Below are 22,664 nucleotides of genomic sequence, written 5' to 3' on the forward strand. Positions count from 1 at the left end.
CCAGAGGTCTCCTGGAGACTTCTATGGTTGTCACTGCCGGCTTGCTGTGAGCGCTGCCCAGTGGTTGGTGCTCATAGCAAGTGAGGAATTTAACTACATATAGGCGAACTGATCATCGCCTGTATGTAGCTGAGCCAATCGGGTTATGGCAGCTTCTAGTCTCCCATGGAGACTATTGAAGCATGCCAAAAGTAAAATAAGAAATGTTTTTAAAAATATTAAAAAAATATAAAAGTTCACCCCCCTTTTGCCCCATTCAAAATAAAAAAAATCAAACATACACATATTTGGTATCACCGCATTCAGAATCGCCCGATCTATCAATATAAAAATTAACCTAATCGCTAAACGGCGTAGCGAGAAAAAGTCAAAACGATAGAATTACTTTATTGATTGCCACGACATTGCATTAAAATGCAATAACTGGCGATTAAAAGATCGTATCTGCACCAAAATGGTATCAATAAAAAGGTCAGATCGGCATGCAAAAAATAAGCCCTCACCCAACCTGAGATCACGAAAAATGGAGACACAACGGGTATCGGAAAATGGCGCAATTTTTTTTTTTTAACAAACTTTGGAATTTTTTTTTCACCACGTAGCTAAAAAAGAACCTAGACATGTTTACATGTTTGGTGTCTATGAACTCGTAAAGACCTGTAGAATCATAATATCAGGTCAGTTTTAGCATTTAGTGAACATAGTAAAAAAGCCAAAAAACAAGTGTGGAATTGCACTTTTTTTAGCAATTCCACCGCACTTGGAATTTTATTTACCCGTTTTCTAGTACACAAAATGGTAAAACCAATGGTGTCGTTCAAAAGAACTACTTGTCCCGCAAAAAATAAGCCCTCACATGGCCATATTCACGGAAAAATAATAAAGTTATGGCTCTGGGGAGAAAGGGAGCGAAAAACGAAAACGCAAAAAAGAAACTACTTCCTGGGGTTAAGGAGTTAAAGAAGAGGTTGGCAAACAGCCACAAGACAAAAAAAAAAAAACAGGTACAAATGCAATGATGAATAGCGCTATCACAATGTTATACGAGAACTCCATATAAATCTATTACTTTATCTTACCCAAAAGAGTTAAGAACAAGCCCTAAAGAGTTCCATGGCACATTGAGCTCTGCTCCATCTGTATATATAGTCAGCAGTGTGTGACACTCCATTCTCTGCAGATGAGTAATAAGACGCGAATGTTTCCGCCCAGCTCTGCGCACACATTGTCCTGAACTCCTGACAACTTGTGTACTAGGAGGGAGCTGCCACACTGCACAGCGGCTCAGACATGACAGCCAGATCCCAGGTATGTTCATTCCCCCATATATTGTGCTTTATACGCCATCTCCCGCTCTGTGAGTGACCACCATACATTTATCTGTCCCCCCAATAGCAGCATGCATGAGCCTGGCGGTGACAGTGGGGGCTTCCTGTGTGACTTCACATGACGTTTACTTTTGGAACCATTGTCTATAATCCAATGACATTTTGCTATAAGGATCGTCTGTATTTTTCCATGTAGGAGCGATTTTATTTTTCAGTTTTACGTTGCTCTGAATTGGAGAATCAGCAGAAAGGCAATGACTGACTTTTTAGGCATTTTTTGTATATTTTTCCGACTAGTCGAGATAATTGTTTTATCATAGGTGCTTGGATTACCCGGTATTGGTGGTTGACTTATGACTAGTGATGAGCGAGTGTACTCGTTGCTCGGGTGGCCTCCCGAGTATTTGTAACTGCTCGGAGATTTCGTTTTCGCCCCCGCAGCTGCATGATTTGCGGCTTCTAAAGTAGCTTGAATACATGAGGTGATACCCTAGCAACCAGGCAACCCCCACATGTACTCAGGCTGGCTAGCAGCTGTAAATCATGCAGCTGTATCAACAAAAACTAAATCTCCAAACACTAACAAATACTCGGAGACCACCTGAGCAACGAGTACACTCGCTCATCACTACTTATGACCTTAAAATGTGCATCTCCTGTAACCCCAATTTCCCCTCTGTCTTCTTGCAGGGTCATCCTGTCTTCCAGAGCCAGAACTCCGGCACGCAGCACCTTAGGGATCGTCAGCGCTTCTTTGAGGATGTCCTGGCGCATGATGTAGACATGTACTACCCCCATATCCACGTGCTGAACGAGCGATGGAGACGTGAGTGCAGGGTGGTGGGCTGCGGCTGGACTTCTGACGTGGTCCTGTAGGGTTAGATGACACATAACTTCTGCTTTTCACTTTTGCATTATATGTTAATGATTGGCTACATAGAGTTCATAGTTTGGGTTTTATACCTGATTTTTTTTAACATATGTATGCATACAACTATAGTCGAAATCTTCTTCTCCACCAATATACAATGCTGCACATTGTGAGAAAAGAAAAGGAGAGATTGCAATTCCCAACACCTCCCATGTAGCACTGAATTAGTAATGCTGCTCCCAGGAATTAGATCTGGAAGGAAGAAGTGCAGAATAGTCTGAGAATACGAGGAATAGGGTGATATACGGGAATTTTACCGAGGAATGAAGAAGAGCAGGCGAGAACAAGCCGGAGTTTCCAGTCAATGTGAGGTATAGAAAGATGCTTGAGAGCAGGTTCATGTATGATGGCCCTAAAAGAAAAAAATATGGAAAGGAGCATCTCTTAGGTTAGGGAATCTATAGCTTATCCTGTAAGTGTCTATGTGCACCCTCCCATAACAGAATTAGGATCTCATGACCTCCATCCTGCCGCCTGCGGAAACTTCCAGGCTGGGGGTGAATGGAGCAGTGGTCACGTTGAGGGGTAAATGTCGGCTTCCTAATGTAATGGATTTACATGGAGAGGCCATGGTAAGGTATGAATGATATATGAATACTAGTAATTACTGCAATATTTCTGTAAAATGAGAGGTGTGGAGTCGGGATTAGTGGGAGTGGGCAGATGGTGGGGGAGGTTGTCGTGTGGGATAGACATTGACATGAAGGTTACAGTAATTACTATTCTTATGAAATTTCCATCAATTTGAGCGAATGTCAGTGTGTCAGGTTTATGGGTGGGTTAGAGAGCACTGGGTGGAGAGAGGACTTGTAGGACAAAGACTCCTGTACCCACTTTACTCTCGGGGTGTGTCTGCGCTCATCACCACTGTTATACCATAACAGCGTGTATTGTTTGTTTAGAGTCACATTCACACCTTAATCACCACATCAGTGAAATTACTGGATGACTTTGAGTCTTGTTTGAAGGGGTGGTCCAGAATTATAACAATGTTTGCCTATTCCTAGGATAGGTCATCAATGTCTGATCGGTTAGACCGCCAATCAGCTTTCCTGGTGGAGGCCGAACTGCTCAGTTACGGAGCTGCACAACAGCTCCGACGAGGGAATGGTGGCAGCGGCCAGGTACTGCACATTCACCCCCTATTGACCTGAATAGGTAGCAGATGTGCAATACCCGGCCGCGGCCACTATTCCATCGAAGGAGCGGTGCAGCTCCGTAACTGAGCAGTTCCGGCCAGTGCCGACACTGAGAACAGCTGATCGGTGAGGGTACCAGGTGTTGCACCCCACCCATCAGACAGACATTAATGACTTATTTAAAGGGTAGGTCAACAACATTAAAGCCGTGGACAACCCCTTTAAGAGTTTTTTTCTCTTAAACGGAATTTGTCATCTAATTTATGTTACCTAAACCACAGGCAGCATGAATCAGAGCCGAGCTTCATGATTGCAGACAATATATATTTTCCTCTGAACCACACCAGCATTTCAGAAAAGGTACTTTACAGATCTGGCCGGGGACCAAACGGTGAGATGAGACTAGTCCGGCCGTGTTCTCCCAGTGCTGCCTTAGGTGATTGACAGATCTCTTACGATGACAGTGATTTGTCCGTTACCTGCAGTGGTGCTGGGAGAAGTGGGATGGGGACGGCATCTGACTATTCAGGTCTCTGACTATCGTCCTCGGAGAAAATCAGGGGAAAATGTACCTGAATGCGATCGTGCAGCCAGGTTGTGATCATGCTGTCGCGATATGGGCAGCATGTATTGCGTGTCAGCTCTCTATTGTATTGTCTAGTTTAGCAAAATGGAATATTACTCAGCCAAGGGCACATTCAGCTATCCCCCCGACCCTTACCCCAATTCATGTGTTTAAATCCCCCACACAGTTTTTTCGATATTGGCTTTTTAATTTCATGTTAATTGTTATGGTCTCTAGGGGGCAATGCTCATAAGGTAATTATGCAGAGCAGCCTTTAAAACATGCCCTCCCCCGAGAATCCTGTGAGCCACACCCCATTGTAAAGACCAAAAAAGTTATGACTAATCAAAAAGGGCCATATCTTTGAAACCGTATGGCGCATTTAAAACGTTGGAATAAAATAGTAGCAAAAACTGTCTAAATGATCTGGTCTCAGGTCCTCTTTAAAGGCAATCTGTCAGCAGCTTTTTGCTGTGTAATCTGAAAGCAGCATAACGTAGGGCAAGAAAACTGTTTCCAGTGATATGTCACCTATTGGGCTGCTTGGTGCAGTTTTAATAGAATTCCTGTTTCTTCTGTTGTAGATGTAGCAGTGGTCAGAATGCTGAGCTCTGCATATCACCCCAGATTGACAGCTTCCTGTGTGCATTGTACATTGTCAACAAGCTGAAAATCAGTGGTTGGGGCAGGGCTACACATATTAGCTGGACTGGTTTGCATGTGAGACCTAGCAAGGCAGTGATAATCTCCTGCTGATAAAACATTGATTGTATTGAAACTACACAGAGTACAATAAGTGACACATCACGGGAATCAGGCTCATGCTCATTATTATGCTGACAGATTCCGTTTAAGTGTATGTACTGTATATCATACAAGGTATTCGGATAAATACTGTACTGCTCTCAACTTTGCTGCCAAAAGAGACAAAAAAATACAGAATGGAATGTTATATATTCCAAACATCACTGAAAAAAATGTGCAGTACCTCAAATTATGCTGAAAATGTGAAAACATGCAGGGTGCTCCTGAGGTGTAGATCTGTAAGGAATGCCTGTAAGATCAGCTGCTCATACATTACTGTGATATAATGCTGAAACCACACGGCGTTCACCTGTGGAGGCCCAGCGATGGTTTTCAGATGAGCAAAGTGATAGGAAGAGATAATATTCCCTAACTCAAATATGTCATATCGAACACTGGATGACATATTCTGGAGCTCGATATGTGATGCTGATTTACTTACTGTTTTGTGGATAACAGTCAATATCAACTGATGAGCACACCGGGTGGTCCTGCTCCATGACGGACAGCTATGTCTTTATATGTGCCAATTTTTTTTGAAAATTTTCAATGTCTGGTGTCACCCACTGAACTCATCAATTATAAAGAGCAGCTACAACTTAAACCTAAAAGTGTTTCCCTATAAGTGCAAGTTATCTCCCACCCATTGGGGTCCATCTGCTGGGAATCCCAGTGATCCCAGGTCCATGGCTCTGGAAAACAGTGAATGGAGCAGAGGGCACATCACCGCGAATGAAGGTAAATATAGATCAGTGACCTACATTACCTTCATTCGCTGGGGTTTTACAGCCACGAGCACAGCTGCATTAGCAGAGCTCCTGGCTGTAAAATATTTTAACCCCTTCAGATGGATTTACATCGTGGGACGTTACAGATCTTCGGAAGGTATGTATATTGTTGGTTTATTATTTTTTCTTTGTTACAGAGCGAGGGTCTTCAGGTGGATTGAGAGTACAATAAAATATTACAACAACCTTTGTGTTTATTTCATTAAAATACTTTTTAATTATGTGTTTGTGTTTTTTTTAACCCTTTACTACTATTGGATTAATAATGGTTAGGTGTCATATTTGACGCCTCTCCATTATTAATCTGGCTTAATGTCACCTTACAATAGCAAGGTGACATTAACCCTTCATTACCCCATATCCTACCGCTACACGGGAATGGGAAGAGAGTGGCCAAGTGCCAGAATAGGCGCATCTTCCAGATGTGCCTTTTCTGGGGTGGCTGGGGGCAGATGTTTTTAGCCAGGGGGGCCAATAACCATGGACCCTCTCCAGGCTATTAATATCTGCCCTCAGTCACTGGCTTTACTACTCTGGCGGAGAAAATTGCGCGGGAGCCCACGCCAATTTTTTCCGCCATGTAACCCTTAAATTTAATAGCTAGAGCGCACAAACTTTGCACATACACACTAGTAACATTAGTAGTGTAGAATATGCAAAAAAAATGGGGATATGAGATGGTTTACTGTATGTAAACCATGTCTCATATCATGTCGGGTTTAGGAAGGAGATAGCAAAAGCCGGCAATTGAATTACTGGCTTTAAAGCTATCTAGCGCTGTATGTGTCTCAATGACATATATATATATATATATATATATATATATATATACCTATTCTATGTGTACACATTTATTCTACCTATTCTATTGTAAGCTGTCAGTGTGATTTTACTGTACACCGCACTGAATTACCGGCTTTTCTCTCTAACACCGCTGCGCATTTCTCACAAGTCACACTGCTGGTCCGTGTGTAATCCGTATTTTTCTCGCCCCCATAGACTTTCATTGGCGTATTATTTGCGCAAAACGGTGACAAACGCAGCATGCTGTGATTTTGTACGGCCGTAGAAAGCCGCATAATACGGATGCGTTATATACGGCTGATAGGACCTGACCCATTGAGAATCATTGAGCCGTGTGTAATGCGTGTTTTACGGACGTATTTTATGCGCTCATACGTCCGTAAAACTCGCTAGTGTGACGCCGGCCTTAGAGTGAAGTCCCCGCTGGGGCTCTTCCATGGGTGTTAGTGGAAAATGGCGTTCCATTTTCCATAGCACCACGGATGGCATTGGGTACGCCATTGTCCACTAACACCCATGGAAGAGCCCCAGCGGGGACTTCACTCTAATTCAGTGAGGTTTGACGAATACTCGAGTAGGGTCGAAACGTAACCTTGCCTTTGCTTTTTTCGACTCTCTGTGGTGTTTTTTTCCTGTATGTATAATAAACACAGATACTTTTTACAACCTAAATCATTTATTGAGTGCGGCTGTTTCCTCTCTCGTTCAGCGGAGAGGTGTCCTAACCCGAAAACAGCAATCAGGGTTACCGAAAGGAAACAGCCGAACCATCAGACTTCACTCTGTAGATACAAGCATTTCTTTCATTTCCTCACACTGAGCCGAGACTAGGAATAAGGAATTGAAACATAAAGTATATTAAAGATTTACATAAATTGTCACTATGCAATGATTAAGCTTTCTGTATGGAAACCCCTATTTGAAAACACTCGGAGTTTCCCTTTTCTTTCATTTACTTTGTTTTTATACAGGACAAAAGAGTGGAACATTTTCAAAATTTAGTAATGTAGTGCCCTCTAGAAGTTTAAGGTTTTGTTTTTTTCTTAAAGGGAACCTATCATGTGAAAAAACACTATTAATCTGCAGATATGGGGTTAATCTGCAGATTAATAGAGTTATGAACCTGCCCGGCGCCCGCACTGAGAGCCCCATTGCTGGGAGGAAATTAACTTTATTCCTCCTGGTGACTGTAAATGTGCAGCTACAGCCATCGCTTCTATACACAGACCGGAGACCGAGCTCGCGCCAGCATCACCCCTATAGCTGGAAGCCCAATGCTGGGGGGAATAAAGTTACATTTCTCCTGGCAGCGGGGCTCTAAGTGCGGGCACCGGGCAGGTTCAGAACTCTCTTAACCTGCAGGTTAACCCCTTATCTGCAGGTTAATAGCGTTTTTTTTATGTGACAGGTTCCATTTAAGAAACAGCTCAACCCTTTCTATAGGAAGTGCCTGGTATTCTTCATCAGTGGATAGGAGTCAGCTGCAAGACCATTGTCTGTTACTTCATATAGATGGTCTACTTTTGGATATGTCATTAGTATCACATCGGTGGGGGTATGACAGCCCGCGTATTCAGATGAACGGGAGTGGATCTTCAGTACCCTCTGCTGCCAGTATACAGTTGAGAAAGCTGTGTAGTTTCACAGCTACGCAAATCTAGCCGATGGCAGGACCAAGATCAGCTCATTGGAGGGAGTGTCAGGTGTCGCACCTCCACCAATCTGATCTTGATGACAAACCCTTTAAATTTCGCCTTTCTTTTTAACCTCCTTCCAGCTCCCGTATTTTATACAGTAAAAAGTAATAAAGGGTCTTCTGGGGGTTGCTGCTGTTCCATTCTATCCCCTTTGTTTATCTGCCTGCGTGATAATGTAGATAATGGTAGACCTGACAGTAAAGAAACACTGACCAATCCAACTTTATTTGTTATATATATATTTTTATATATATATATATATATATATATATATATATATATATATATATATATATATATATCGCAAAATAGAAGAAAGGAGCGCACTACCTGGACATCCGATGCAGTAAAGCTTTATTCCAAATGCATAAAAAACATCTTCACGACCGGGGGTGCTGTGAAAGGAATGCGGCTAGGCTTGACGACGGCCGTTTCGCGCCCGGCTGGCGCTTCAACGGGTCAGTAAAGATGTAATCAGTAACGCCAGAAGAAATAGGGCCAGGTGAGACTTAAGCTCCCCCTCCCCACTTCCTCCCGCAATAACCGAGCACATCCCACTGCATGACGAGTCACTTAAAAGCAAAATTAAAAACATGTCAATAAACATCAGACGAAACAAAAAGAAACTAGAACCTATACGGAAAGGAAATTATCGCTAACATTACTTTGTCACATAAATAGATATTTAACGCCAACATAAAGATCTAATAAAGAGCTAATATGCAAAGTTACACGGAGGTGACTACTGAGTTGAAAAAAGCTCAAAATGAGTTAAGAAGCAGATTAACAGACAACCAATAGTCACAGTTGAGTAAAAAAATGGACACTAAGATAATCCCATTCCAAGCTGAGATTAAAGCGCGGAAAAGAGACAAATTCATACGCGACAAGAATGATTTTGAAAAGGGGCAAATCTTTACCTGGAATAAACAACAAAGTGGGGCGAATAAGGGCCCCCAACAGACTGGTTCGAGGAGAAAGTTTTTCAAAAGACGCAAGATAGGGGCCAGGAGAGACTATTACACAACGGACTCCGATTCTAGTCTTAGTGATGGTGCAGCGACTTCCGTGGATGCAGAGATTGACTCTATGCTCATAGGTGACAACCAACCAACAGGTATCCCTTTAGAAGGAGAACGAGAAGAGGGGGCAGGAGGAGGGGACAATTACGACCTCCGCCGCAAACGGAAGACAGTATCATGGAGGGGGAGACGTCAGTTATAAACTCTGAACAAAACGTATTGAACTTGACTAAGCACCATTTGCGTCCGGAACATTGTACACTACTGAGCAGAGGTTTATCATATTGCATTCCTGAAGAGTTCAACTTTATTGATTTTAAAGTTGAACTATTTAAAGCTGTTCGTAAGATACATCTATTTAAGACCTTTTCGTCTGATAAGTCCACCTCTAGTAATATCGTTAGGGAAGGTGAAAAACCAGTTAGCATTGGCCCTTTGGGCTTTTTAGCATCTGCAGAATGTCAGTCTTTAGCTAACATGAGACAGGATGGGGCTCTGTTGTTGAGCTTATCTGAGAATGTGGCGGAGGCTGCGGGGTCGTCTAGTTCCACCATAACTCCGTTCATGGGGGGTGTTCCTTCCCAATATATGCCACCTACGTCGCCGGGGAATGTGATCGACTTGTTCGAGACACTGGTGATTAAAGACGTGGAGGCGTTATTATATACTAAGGCACCGTCCAATTTATCCGATATTGAACGAATGGCATTGAAAGAGATTTCAGGTTGGTCAGATACCATCGTTAGACAGGCCGACAAAGGCGGAAAAATTGTGCTGATCCCCAAAGAGATGTATATAAAGGAAGCGGAGAGACAATTAACAGAGGAGAACACTTATATCAGGCTCACACAGGATCCAACTTACAAGTACAAGGGAGCCCTGCAGGCATTGCTTAAACAAGCAGTAGAGAAAGGTGTACTCTCTCGAAACAAAGCGGAGAAGCTGCTGCCGGAGTTCCCCCTCAAACCTCATTGGTATTACGTACCCAAAATACACAAGTCCATAGAAAACCCCCCCGGGCGCCCTATTGTTTCCGGTGTGGGTTCACTAACTGAACCATTGTCTAAGTATGTGGATTGGTTATTACGTCCAATACTGAACAGCATACCGTCGTATCTGAAGGACACTGATGCATTTCTTAAGAGTATAAAATACTTTCAATGGCAAACGGGTTTTGCTTTAGCCTCAGTGGACGTGACCAATTTATACACGAGGATCCCCCAGCAATTGGGTGTTGAATCCGTTAGGTACATTTTGGAGTCCACTGATCGGTCTCAGTCCTTCATTGATTTCGTCTGCGATAGTTTATCATTTATATTAACACACAACGCGTTCACGTTTAGGGATTTGTGGTACAAACAAGTTACTGGTACCGCGATGGGGACTCCGGCAGCATGCACCTTCGCAAATTTGTTTCTAGGGCTTTTTGAGGAGAAATATATCTATGCTGACCAGAATCCATATTTTAAACACATTAAACATTACGGTAGATATGTCGATGACATGTTCTTCATTTGGGACGGCAATGCCGATATGTTTTCCTCTTTTGTAACATACCTAAACAATAACACCATGAACATGCTTTTCACATCTGAATATGGGGATCAGCAACTCGATTTCTTAGACGTGTCGGTCGAGGCTAAGAACGGGACATTAGTGACTACACTTTTTCGTAAGCCCGTGGCCACAAATTCAGTTCTCCACTATAATAGCTATCATCCTGCTCATGTAAAACGTTCTCTACCTTATAGCCAGCTGTTGCGGGTAAAAAGGGTGAATAGCACAAAAGAGGGGGCTTTGTCACAAACCAACGAATTATGTCAGAGGTTTAAAAGAAGAGGTTATCCCGAGGAGGTCTTACAAACAGCTAGGGATAGGATACATGCGAACAGGTCAGAAAGACAGGGAACAGTAGGGAAACAGTTCACCTTCAGTTTCCGTTTTAGTCCGGTAGATAACCTCATCAGAAGCGCCATAAAGAACAATTGGCATGTCCTTGATAGAGATAAAGACTTAACGGAAATGGTTAGGAAAGGTCCGTTGATATCTTATAAACGTAGCAAAAATTTAAGGGACATATTGGTACACAATAGGTTGCCCCGAGAGAATAACAATTGGTTGGCTTCTAGTGCCCCCAAGGGAAATCATCGCTGTGGCCAATGCTCGCAATGTAAATTCCATATTACAGGAAGTTTTTTACAAATAGGTTCAATCAGACATGAGGTCAAGGTGTTTATATCTTGTAAAACTAAATACGTAGTGTATATAGTATACTGCCCGTGTGGACGTTTCTACATCGGGAAGACTATCAGATGCTTGCATATGCGTTTCCGTGAACATTGTAGCACCACCGGAAAAGGAGTACCGCGGTTAATAACACATGTCCGAGAAGCACACCAGGGAGATCCCAATGTGCTGACATTTGCTGGCATTGAAAAAATTAGTTTACCTCCTAGGGGGGGTAATCTCCATAACACTTTATTGAGAGCCGAAGTGAGGTGGATTATGCGTACTAACGCGATGGGTCCCTTGGGTTTTAACGACCGTGTGGACATGTCCATTTTTCTATAAGATTTTTTGTCAGTCACCTTTATTGTGAATAGGTATATAAGGGTTTCGAGGCTAATGCCATCCGTGCACAACAGATATGGTGGTTTGATCTTAATGTTGGCGTTAAATATCTATTTATGTGACAAAGTAATGTTAGCGATAATTTCCTTTCCGTATAGGTTCTAGTTTCTTTTTGTTTCGTCTGATGTTTATTGACATGTTTTTAATTTTGCTTTTAAGTGACTCGTCATGCAGTGGGATGTGCTCGGTTATTGCGGGAGGAAGTGGGGAGGGGGAGCTTAAGTCTCACCTGGCCCTATTTCTTCTGGCGTTACTGATTACATCTTTACTGACCCGTTGAAGCGCCAGCCGGGCGCGAAACGGCCGTCGTCAAGCCTAGCCGCATTCCTTTCACAGCACCCCCGGTCGTGAAGATGTTTTTTATGCATTTGGAATAAAGCTTTACTGCATCGGATGTCCAGGTAGTGCGCTCCTTTCTTCTATTTTGCAATATATTTGTGGCTGCTTTCTTGTGGAGTCGTTGCACCCTGGACTGAGCCTTTCCTCCAAGACACAGGTGAGCGGTTCACTCAGCGTCAGTTGTCGGAGGTGCCGTCCGGCTGTTTTCTTTTTTTGGTTTGAATATATATATATATATATATATATATATATATATATATATATATACAGTGGGGCAAAAAAGTATTTAGTCAGTCAGCAATAGTGCAAGTTCCACCACTTAAAAAGATGAGAGGCGTCTGTAATTTACATCATAGGTAGACCTCAACTATGGGAGACAAACTGAGAAAAAAAAAATCCAGAAAATCACATTGTCTGTTTTTTTAACATTTTATTTGCATATTATGGTGGAAAATAAGTATTTGGTCAGAAACAAAATTTCATCTCAATACTTTGTAATATATCCTTTGTTGGCAATGACAGAGGTCAAACGTTTTCTGTAAGTCTTCACAAGGTTGCCACACACTGTTGTTGGTATGTTGGCCCATTCCTCCATGCAGATCTCCTCTAGAGCAGTGATGTTTTTGGCTTTTCGCTTGGCAACACGGACTTTCAACTCCCTCCAAAGGTTTTCTATAGGGTTGAGATCTGGAGACTGGCTAGGCCACTCCAGGACCTTGAAATGCTTCTTACGAAGCCACTCCTTCATTGCCCTGGCGGTGTGCTTTGGATCATTGTCATGTTGAAAGACCCAGCCACGTTTCATCTTCAATGCCCTTGCTGATGGAAGGAGGTTTGCACTCAAAAGCTCACGATACATGGCCCCATTCATTCTTTCATGTACCTGGATCAGTCGTCCTGGCCCCTTTGTAGAGAAACAGCCCCAAAGCATGATGTTTCCACCACCATGCTTTACAGTAGGTATGGTGTTTGATGGACGCAACTCAGTATTCTTTTTCCTCCAAACACGACAAGTTGTGTTTCTACCAAACAGTTCCAGTTTGGTTTCATCAGACCATAGGACATTCTCCTAAAACTCCTCTGGATCATCCAAAAGCTCTCTAGCAAACTTCAGACGGGCCCGGACATGTACTGGCTTAAGCAGTGGGACACGTCTGGCACTGCAGGATCTGAGTCCATGGTGGCGTAGTGTGTTACTTATGGTAGGCCTTGTTACATTGGTCCCAGCTCTCTGCAGTTCATTCACTAGGTCCCCCCGCGTGGTTCTGGGATTTTTGCTCACCGTTCTTGTGATCATTCTGACCCCACGGGGTGGGATTTTGCGTGGAGCTCCAGATCGAGGGAGATTATCAGTGATCTTGTATGTCTTCCATTTTCTAATTATTGCTCCCACTGTTGATTTCTTCACTCCAAGCTGGTTGGCTATTGCAGATTCAGTCTTCCCAGCCTGGTGCAGCGCTACAATTTTGTTTCTGGTGTCCTTTGACAGCTCTTTGGTCTTCACCATAGTGGAGTTTGGAGTCAGACTGTTTGAGGGTGTGCACAGGTGTCTTTTTATACTGATAACAAGTTTAAACAGGTGCCATTACTACAGGTAATGAGTGGAGGAAAGAGGAGACTCTTAAAGAAGAAGTTACAGGTCTGTGAGAGCCAGAAATCTTGATTGTTTGTTTCTGACCAAATACTTATTTTCCACCATAATATGCAAAAAAAATTATAAAAAAACAGACAATGTGATTTTCTGAATTTTTTTTTCTCAGTTTGTCTCCCATAGTTGAGGTCTACCTATGATGTAAATTACAGACACCTCTCATCTTTTTAAGTGGTGGAACTTGCACTATTGCTGACTGACTAAATACTTTTTTGCCCCACTGTATATATATATATATATATATATATATATATATATATATATATATATATATATATATATATACTAGATTGTGGCCCGATTCTAACGCATCGGGTATTCTAGAATATGCATGTCCCCGTAGTATATGGACAATGATGATTCCAGAATTCGCGGCAGGCTGTGCCCGTCGCTGATTGGTCGAGGCAACCTTTATGACATCATCGTCGCCATGGCAACCATTATGACATCTACGTCGATACTGTGCCCGTCGCTGAATCAGAAACGTGGGATTTCTACGTCCTTTATGACATCATCGTCGCTGTGCCCGTTGCTGATTGGTCGAAGCCTGGCGGCCTCGACCAATCAGAGACGCGGGATTTCTACGTCGATGCTGTGCCGGTCTCTGATTGGTCGAGGCCTGGCGGCCTCGACCAATCAGAGACGCGGGATTTCCAGGACAGACAGACAGACAGAAAGACAGACAGACAGACAGACAGACAGACGGAAAAACCCTTAGACAATTATATATATAGATATATATATATATATGTATCTATATATCTATATATATAATTCTATATATCTATATATATAATTGTCCCTTAGACAATTATATATATACAGTATATATGTATCTATATATCTATATATATAATTGTCTAAGGGTTTTTCCGTCTGTCTGTCTTTCTGTCTGTCTGTCTGTCTGTCCTGGAAATCCCGCGTCTCTGATTGGTCGAGGCCGCCAGGCTTCGACCAATCAGCAATGGGCACAGCGACGATGATGTCATAAAGGACGTAGAAATCCCACATTTCTGATTCAGCGACGGGCACAGTATCGACGTAGATGTCATAATGGTTGCCATGGCGACGATGATGTCATAAAGGTTGCCTCGACCAATGAGCGACGGGCACAGCCTGCCGCGAATTCTGGAATCATCATTGTCCATATACTACGGGGACATGCATATTCTAGAATACCCGATGCGTTAGAATCGGGCCACAATCTAGTATATATATAATTGTCTAAGGGGTACTTCCATCTGTCTGTCTCTGTCTTTTTGTCTGCAACTTCCCTAACGGAAATCCCGTGTCGCTGATTGGTCTCGCCAGCTGCCTGTCATGGCTGCCGCGACCAATCAGCAACGGGCACAGTCTGATTAGTCCCTCCCTACTCCCCTGCAGTCAGTGCCCGGCGCCTGCATACTCCCCTCCACTCACCGCTCACACAGGGTTAATGCCAGCGGTAAGGGGCCATGAGTACCGCACTCCATAACCGCTGCTATTAACCCTGTGTGACCAAGTTTTTACTATTGATGCTGCATATGCATATGCAGTGCAAGCAGCAGGTTCCGGTGCTAAGGATGCTACACGAGAAGGACCTGCCATGACGTCACGGTCATTTGACCGTGACATCATCACAGGTCCTGCGCTCATACCAACCCTGGGACCGGAAGCTGCCGCGTGCACCGCACACAGGCGCCAGGACTACAAGAGCCCTTCAGAAGGTGAGTATGTTTATTTTTTATTTTAAGTCTTTTTTTAACCTGTTACATATGTGGCTGGGCAATATACTACGTGGCTGGGCAATATACTACGTGTCTGTGCTGTATACTACGTGGCTGGGCAATATACTACGTGACTGGGCAATATACTACGTGACTGGGCAATATACCACGTGGCTGGGCAATATACTATGTCGCTGGGCAATATACTACGTAGCTGGGCAATATAGTACATGACTGGGCAATATACTACATGGCTGGGCAATATAGTACGTCGTTGGGCAATATAGTACATGACTGGGCAATATACTACGTGGCTGGGCAATATACTACGTGACTGTGCTATATACTATGTGGCTGGGCAATATACTACGTGGCTGGGCAATATACTATGTGGCTGGGCAATATACTACGTGGCTAGGCAATATACTACGTGGCTGAGCAATATACTACGTGGCAGGGCAATATACTACGTGGGCTGTGCAATATACTACGTGGACATGCATATTCTAGAATACCGCGTTAGAATGCGTTAGAATCGGGCCACCATCTAGTGTGTGTATATAGAAGAAAAAAAGGAAAACAGCACACACAAAAAATAGAAAAAGTGGGCTTTTAATGCCTGTACGGCGTGGCAACGTTTCGGATATACAATCCTTTTTCAAGCCTTTTTCTATTTTTTTGTGTGCTGTTTTCCTTTTTTTCTTCTATGATTGGAGCCATTGGAATATTGGTTTGGAGAGCTTTGCACTACAATTTTGGTAATATGATGCTGTTCTAATTTATATATATATATATATATACATATATATATATATATATATATTATATATAATCTCAAATAAAGTTGGGTTGGTCAGTGTTTCTTTACTGTCTTTTGTGAGGTCTACCATTATCTACATTATCACGATCCCTCCCTGTAGAGCTCACATTTTATGAGGGACCACAGGTTCTCTATGGGGTTCAGATCAGGTGAACAAGGGGGCCGTGTCATTATTTTTTCTTCTTTGAGACCTTTATGCGGCGCCCCAGGGTCCTGGTCGTCGCAGTGGTATTGCTTTCCTCTAGGGGAGAGTGATGCTATGTTTGGAGGCAATGAAGGAGAACTTTGTCAGGTAACACAATGCATGCAACATGTTCACACTCCAGACTAGAAGGGGGAGCTCTAAGCCTTTTTAAGGTGAACTCCCCTATAAGAACATCCTGATCTGGAGGGAAAGAGTTCAGCTCCTGTCAGAGAGACAGGAAGGAGAGGAGCCCTGTGGCCTAAAGTGCTGCAGCTCCTAGGAAACAGACGGATAGAAAGCCGAACAGATTGCAGAGAGCATGAAGGAAGTCAGAGCAAAGGAGTGGATATCAGAAGGCTCCCTACACAGGCTGCCTCCTTCTGAGGTGTAGAATCCCGGTAGCTGGAACACCGAGGGAGTAACGACCTTTATGCCTTGCTCCAGAGACCGGCAGTACAGCTAATTTCACGTTACCTGTCCCCCTACACCCAGGAGGCACGGTGGCACCCCTTAGAGGCTGGGGCATGATAGAGTCCCTATAAACCGTCTCAAGCTACCAGTCAAACGGGTTTGTCCTATCCTATCTGGGGGACTGAGAGAGAGACATAACATCTACAACAGTTGTGAGGACCTTATGAGAAGCTTAGCAGTAAGGGACTACAACACTGCAGCGCAAAGGAAGGCTACTGATTTCCACCTGGACAAGGGGACTCTGGACTTACCTCCAAAGCGGCCAGACTCTGCCTGCCCTGTGATCTGGTGCCCTGGACTGTGGATGCTGAAGTCTTCAGTAAAGGTAAAGAGACTGCAACCATGTGTCCTTGTTCTTCACTGCGCCACTCACCATACCACCATCTACACACCGGGAAGCCCTGGGGGCATACTTCACCTGTGGGAAGGTATACCATCTAGCTGCCATAACATCACCCCAGCAGACCCTTTAAAGCAGCGTCGGTCACCCTACCACATACCATACCCATACCACAGGTGGCGTCACGAACACAAACTTTATGCCTTTAAAGACCTTTCCCTTTTACACGGACGTCCCAGGGACACAGACCGGGTCAGCCACCGTGACATCCCCCTGAGAACCGCAGGACCCGGTACCGAGTACCCCACGGCCCCATGGGGGCGCTCCATTTACTCGCCAGCCACGCTGTGGAGTAGTTGGAGGCATGTGATGGAGCATTATCCTGCATAAAAATCATGTTTTTCTTGAACGACACCGACTTCTTCCTGTACCACTGCGTGAAGAAGTTGTCTTCCAGAAACTGGCAGGCAGTAGGTCTGGGAGTTGAGCTTCACTCCATCCTCAACCCGAAAAGGTCCCACAAGCCCATCTTTGATGATACCAGCCCATACCAGTACCCCACCTCTACCTTGCTGGCGTCTGAGTCGGAGTGGAGGTCTCTGCCCTTTACTGATCCAGCCTCTGGCCCATCCATCTGGCCCATCAAGAGTCACTCTCATTTCATCAGTCCATAAAACCTTTGAAAAGTCAGTCTTAAGATATTTCTTGGCCCAGTCTTGACGTTTTATCTTGATTCTTGTTCAAAGGTGGTCGTTTTTCAGCCTTCCTTACCTTGGCCATGTCCCTGAGTATCGCACAACCTTGTGCTTTTTGTTACTCCAGTAACGTTGCAGCTCTGAAATATGGCACAACTGGTGGCAAATGGCATCTTGGCAGCTTCACGCTTGATTTTCCTCAATTCATGGGCAGTTATTTTGCGCCTTTTTGCCCAACACGCTTCTTGCGACTATGTTGGCTATTTGCCATGAAACGCTTGATTGTTCGGTGATCACGCTTCAAAAGTTTGGCAATTTCAAGACTGCTGCATCCCTCTGCAAGACATCTCACAATTATGGACATTTCAGAGCCCGTCAAATCTCTCTTCTGACCCTTTTTGCCAAAGGAAAGGAAGTTGCCTAATAATTAAGCACACCTTATATAGGGTTTTGATGTCATTAGACAACACCCCTCCTCATTACAGAGATGCACATCACCTGATTTACTTAATTGGTAGTTGGTTCTCAAGCCTGAACAGCTTGGAGTAGGACAACATGTATAAAAAGTATCATGTGATCAAAATACAACTTGCCTAATAATTCTGCACACAGTGTATATATATATATATATATATATATATATATATATATATATATATATGTAGAAAAATGTTGCGGCAGCACTCACCAGTCCTTGAGTGGTATAAATCCTTTATTCAAGCAAGTATAACATCATGTTCACGGCTCAGGGGTGTCGGTGAAACAAGGGTCGACCCCTGCACACCCTTGTTTCATATATACATATATATATATATATATATATATATATATGTATATATGTATATATATATATATATATATATATATATATATATATACCACATTTGTGATACATATATATAAAAAATGTCAGTGTTATTTACTTGGTTATTTTCATCATTTGCAACTTTATTTATAGGTGACTTTTCTTTTTCATCTTATGGTTTTTGTTGCTGTCTTCAAAATGGAGCGTGTCGGTTGATGAATTTTGCACTTTTACTTTTCTGTGACCTATTAGAGCAAGAAGTCATATCATCCTTTAAAATGTCGCACATTACTCTTCAGTCACACAAAAATACAATAAAACAGATTTTGTACTAAAAAAAACAAACAGAGGAAGCAAAGTGAAGTTTCCAAAACGAAAAGGCAGTGAGAATGAAGAGGTGGCACTCTTCGTTACGTAAAATTCTCCTTTATAGTAACACAATAAAACATGGATTCGGGGAGCGGGTGACCTTGAGAACTGCCAATTTCCAAATTATTTGTTCTTGGGTGGAGCACCTCCTGGTCACAGTGTCTGGTAAGCTGCAAGCAGTTCCATCTGACCTTTCCGAGCTATGCATGATTTAATGGTTCTGGTCTTTTATTTTGTTAGAATTTACTAAAGAAAGGCACAAACATAATAACGATTAAGGTGCAATCATAAGAGTCACCATTAGAAGCATGTTTAACTGTAACAGGGTTACCGCAACAGATAGGAGCCAGTGATGAATGAATAGCATTGTTGCTCGGGTGATCTCTGAGTATTATGGCGTGCTCGGAGATTTAGTTTTCGTAGCCTCAGCTGCATGATTTACAGCTGCTGGACAGCCTGAATACATGTGGGGATTCCCTAACAGGCATTCCTCACATGTATTCAGCCTGTCTAGCAGCCATAAATCATGCAGCTGAGGCTACGAAAACTAAATCTCAGAGTAGTTACAAATACTCGGAGATCACCCAAGCATGCTGGGGGAGATCCGAGCAACGAGTATACTCTCTCATCACTAATAGGAGCCAGAAGACCACAGCATCTGATTTCTCCTACTCCTGCACTGAAAATAAGCACTTCACCTTCTTCTTAGACAGTGTAAAATTCTTTTGGCAGTACAGGGGTTAATAGGCTATGTTGGGCGCTCTGGGAATTTGAGCTCTCAGCTGAGAACGGTTAGCCACTCCTATCCCCTATATAATCTGGGTCCTGACTGACGCACATCGTCAGAGAAGCTTATTCTGCTTGGCTGGGAGGATAGTTGTTTGGTGGTTATATGAGAAGGCGTTTGGTGGGTTATCAGTGACTGTTGCTTGGGTTAGTAAGTGTGATAATTCCCTTTCCTTCCCTACTTTGGTTTTTCCCCATCCTCCACTCCCCGATGCATTCCTCTGTTATATGTGATTGAATATTTGTATGCCTGGAAGTTTCCGTTGCCCCTGTTCGTGCTTCCTTGTTCGGCTGGTTGGTGTACTGAAGTGCACAGCTGCTCCCCTCTTCCCTGGGTAGGGGAAGGGAACAGACGGAGGGTGGATTAAGGCGATAAGGCAAGATACGTGGCCCTGGCATCTTCACCTTCAGAAGTAACTCAGGGTAACAGGGTGAGCTAGGGTGACCCTAGCGTTAGGGACAGGGAAGGAGCCCCTGGTCCTGGGTCACCAGACATGAGAGTTGACATCATCTTTATTCTTTGCTGCTTTTATGACCATATTCTGTTGTAAATAGCTTTCTAATGTCACTGAAATTTTGCAACTTTTGGCGTTTGCTAAGAGTAAGTGGGTGAACTGAGGCAGTTCAGGGGCATGGTGACCGACATCAAATTCATGATGAGCAGCACAGAGACAGGAGTATGATTTGTGGCCAGGTGCACACAGAGGTGTAGGCCACTCATCCCCCAGTCCTGATTTGTGAAGATGCATATGCCTCTTCATGAATCAGAATCGTCTGACTCCAGCACTTCTCATCAAGGCTGGAGTGAACAATGCCAGTCTTGATAAATTGGGCCCAAAGACTGTGGTGAATTGGGACCCTAGTGTTTATCATGTGACAACGGTAACTAGACATTTACAACCTGTCCATCATAAAAGAAAGAATGCACATCATGAAGATGCCAAAACCCCCAAAAATGGAACATATAATGCTAGATACAGAGATATATAATCTGTTTCATTCATCAGATATGTCATATTTTGTGCATTGTTCATAGTAAAGTTTAATCCATCTTATCTTATCTGCAGCTCCACTGGACAGTGTATCATCGATGGAAGTGAATATTGACTCACTGGAACTGTCTGAACCACTGGACATTAGTGAGCTTGAACCCAGTGATGCTTTTCACCAGTCTGAAGACCCCATGAGCCCGTTAGTTACTCCTGGTTAGTAATATTCTCTTTAATTAGGTTATCAAAAGTTTAACATTAAAGATACAGGGCACAGAGTAATATAAAGTAACAGCAAATAATCAACTTGCACAGAACTAAAATAATAATACTGTAATGGCAGTCTAGCAGTGTAATATATACCACCTTGTATAATAGCTGTCACAGGTGTGTCAGAGGCTGCAAACCGTTGCTGTGCATCTGATGTCAGAAGGTCTTATCAGTTTTCCTTGCAGACTTCTTCCTGGGCCTTTTGGCTCTAGGACCCAGTGCCAACCTCCCCTGGCTCTAGTTGACATACCTAGATCGGGGTGTATATAACTCCCAGCTGGATGCTGGGAAGTGGTGGTTGATATTTCTATTTCCAGTTTCCTATTGCGGCTTGGAGCTTTAGCAGTTGGCTATCTTCCTCTCTGGTGTTTGGAGGATGTCTGTGTTTTTCTCTGGGTCTAATGAAGCTAATTGTTTTCACCCTTGTTTGTGTATCCCATTTGTCTTTAGTGGTAGTGGGGATTGACTATGACTTATCCTGTCCTTCCCGATTCAGCACTTGTCACCAGGGTCAGGCAGGAATTAGGTATCCTGCTTGGCGATAGATGTGGAACCTATATAGGGACAATAAGGCAGACAGGGTGATGTTAGATCTGTCTTGGGGTCTCCACTCCCCCCTTCCCTAGTGTTTGGTTCCCTTTCCCTTATCTCTTTGTGTTGCACTTAGTCTCCCTTCACTGTGCATGACAACAGCAGTCTAATGGTGTATTATATACCACCCTGTATAACAAAAGTCTGGAAGTATATTCAATACCTCCTATATAACAGCAGTCTGTCTGTGTATTCTATATGACCATATATAATGGTAGTTTGGCAGTGTATTCTATATCTCCTATATAACAGCAGTCTGAATGTGCATTCTTTACCACCCTGCAAACAGCAGTCTTGCACTGTATTCTATACCTCCCTGTATAACAGCAGACTGGCATTGTATTCTATAGCACCATATATAACAGTAGTCTGGTGGTGTATTCTATTTCACCTTGTAGCGAAGCCAGTTAGGCTAGGGTTAGATCCTAGCCTACAGGTTCTGATTCGATCCCCTGGCAGGCCCTGCATATAACTAGACTAGCTGTTCTCCTTAATCAATATACAAAAAAGGCCTGGCCATACAAAAGAGTTGGTAAGTTAGCTTACTGACCGAGCACTCCGACCTCCACCAGGTGGTGATTTTAATTGCAGCAGGTCCCTAGCTTACCCATAAATGCAGGCATTTCTGACAGAGGTGTCCACATTCACCCAGGAATTCAGTCATCAGCCTTAGAGAGGTATTCACACAGGCCAGGAACCCATCAGACTGAGACCACCTTGACGTTGGTTGAAGGGCACATAATATTTGGCCAAATTTATGCTAAGCGTCTCATATTTTTTCCTAATTCTCCAAAGCCATATTGCTATTCAAATTTCACATATTCCAAATTGACATGCTTTAGCATGATAGAGTGCAACCTTTTTTGTATATTGTATATGGAGGTAGCTCCTCCTGGTATGCACCTATACACACTAGTCTGGATGTGCCAGTCAGTTTTT

At 43.3% G+C, this 22,664-nt stretch overlaps 1 protein-coding gene across 1 annotated transcript in view; it reads left to right on the plus strand.

Annotated features, from left to right (window-relative positions):
• The first annotated feature begins 1,178 nt into the window (after window positions 1-1,178).
• LOC138638419 (dysbindin domain-containing protein 2-like) overlaps window positions 1,179-22,664 on the plus strand; it is a 40,383-nt gene continuing 18,897 nt past the window's right edge. The window contains exons 1-3 of the mRNA XM_069727677.1: window positions 1,179-1,308; window positions 2,019-2,154; window positions 20,943-21,080. Of these exons, the coding sequence (XP_069583778.1) occupies window positions 1,291-1,308; window positions 2,019-2,154; window positions 20,943-21,080 (292 nt within the window). The 5' untranslated portion in view covers window positions 1,179-1,290. The remainder of the gene's footprint in view (window positions 1,309-2,018; window positions 2,155-20,942; window positions 21,081-22,664) is intronic.

This window comes from Ranitomeya imitator, chromosome 5 (assembly GCF_032444005.1).
Source record: "Ranitomeya imitator isolate aRanImi1 chromosome 5, aRanImi1.pri, whole genome shotgun sequence".
NCBI classification, from domain to species: Eukaryota; Metazoa; Chordata; class Amphibia; order Anura; family Dendrobatidae; genus Ranitomeya; species Ranitomeya imitator.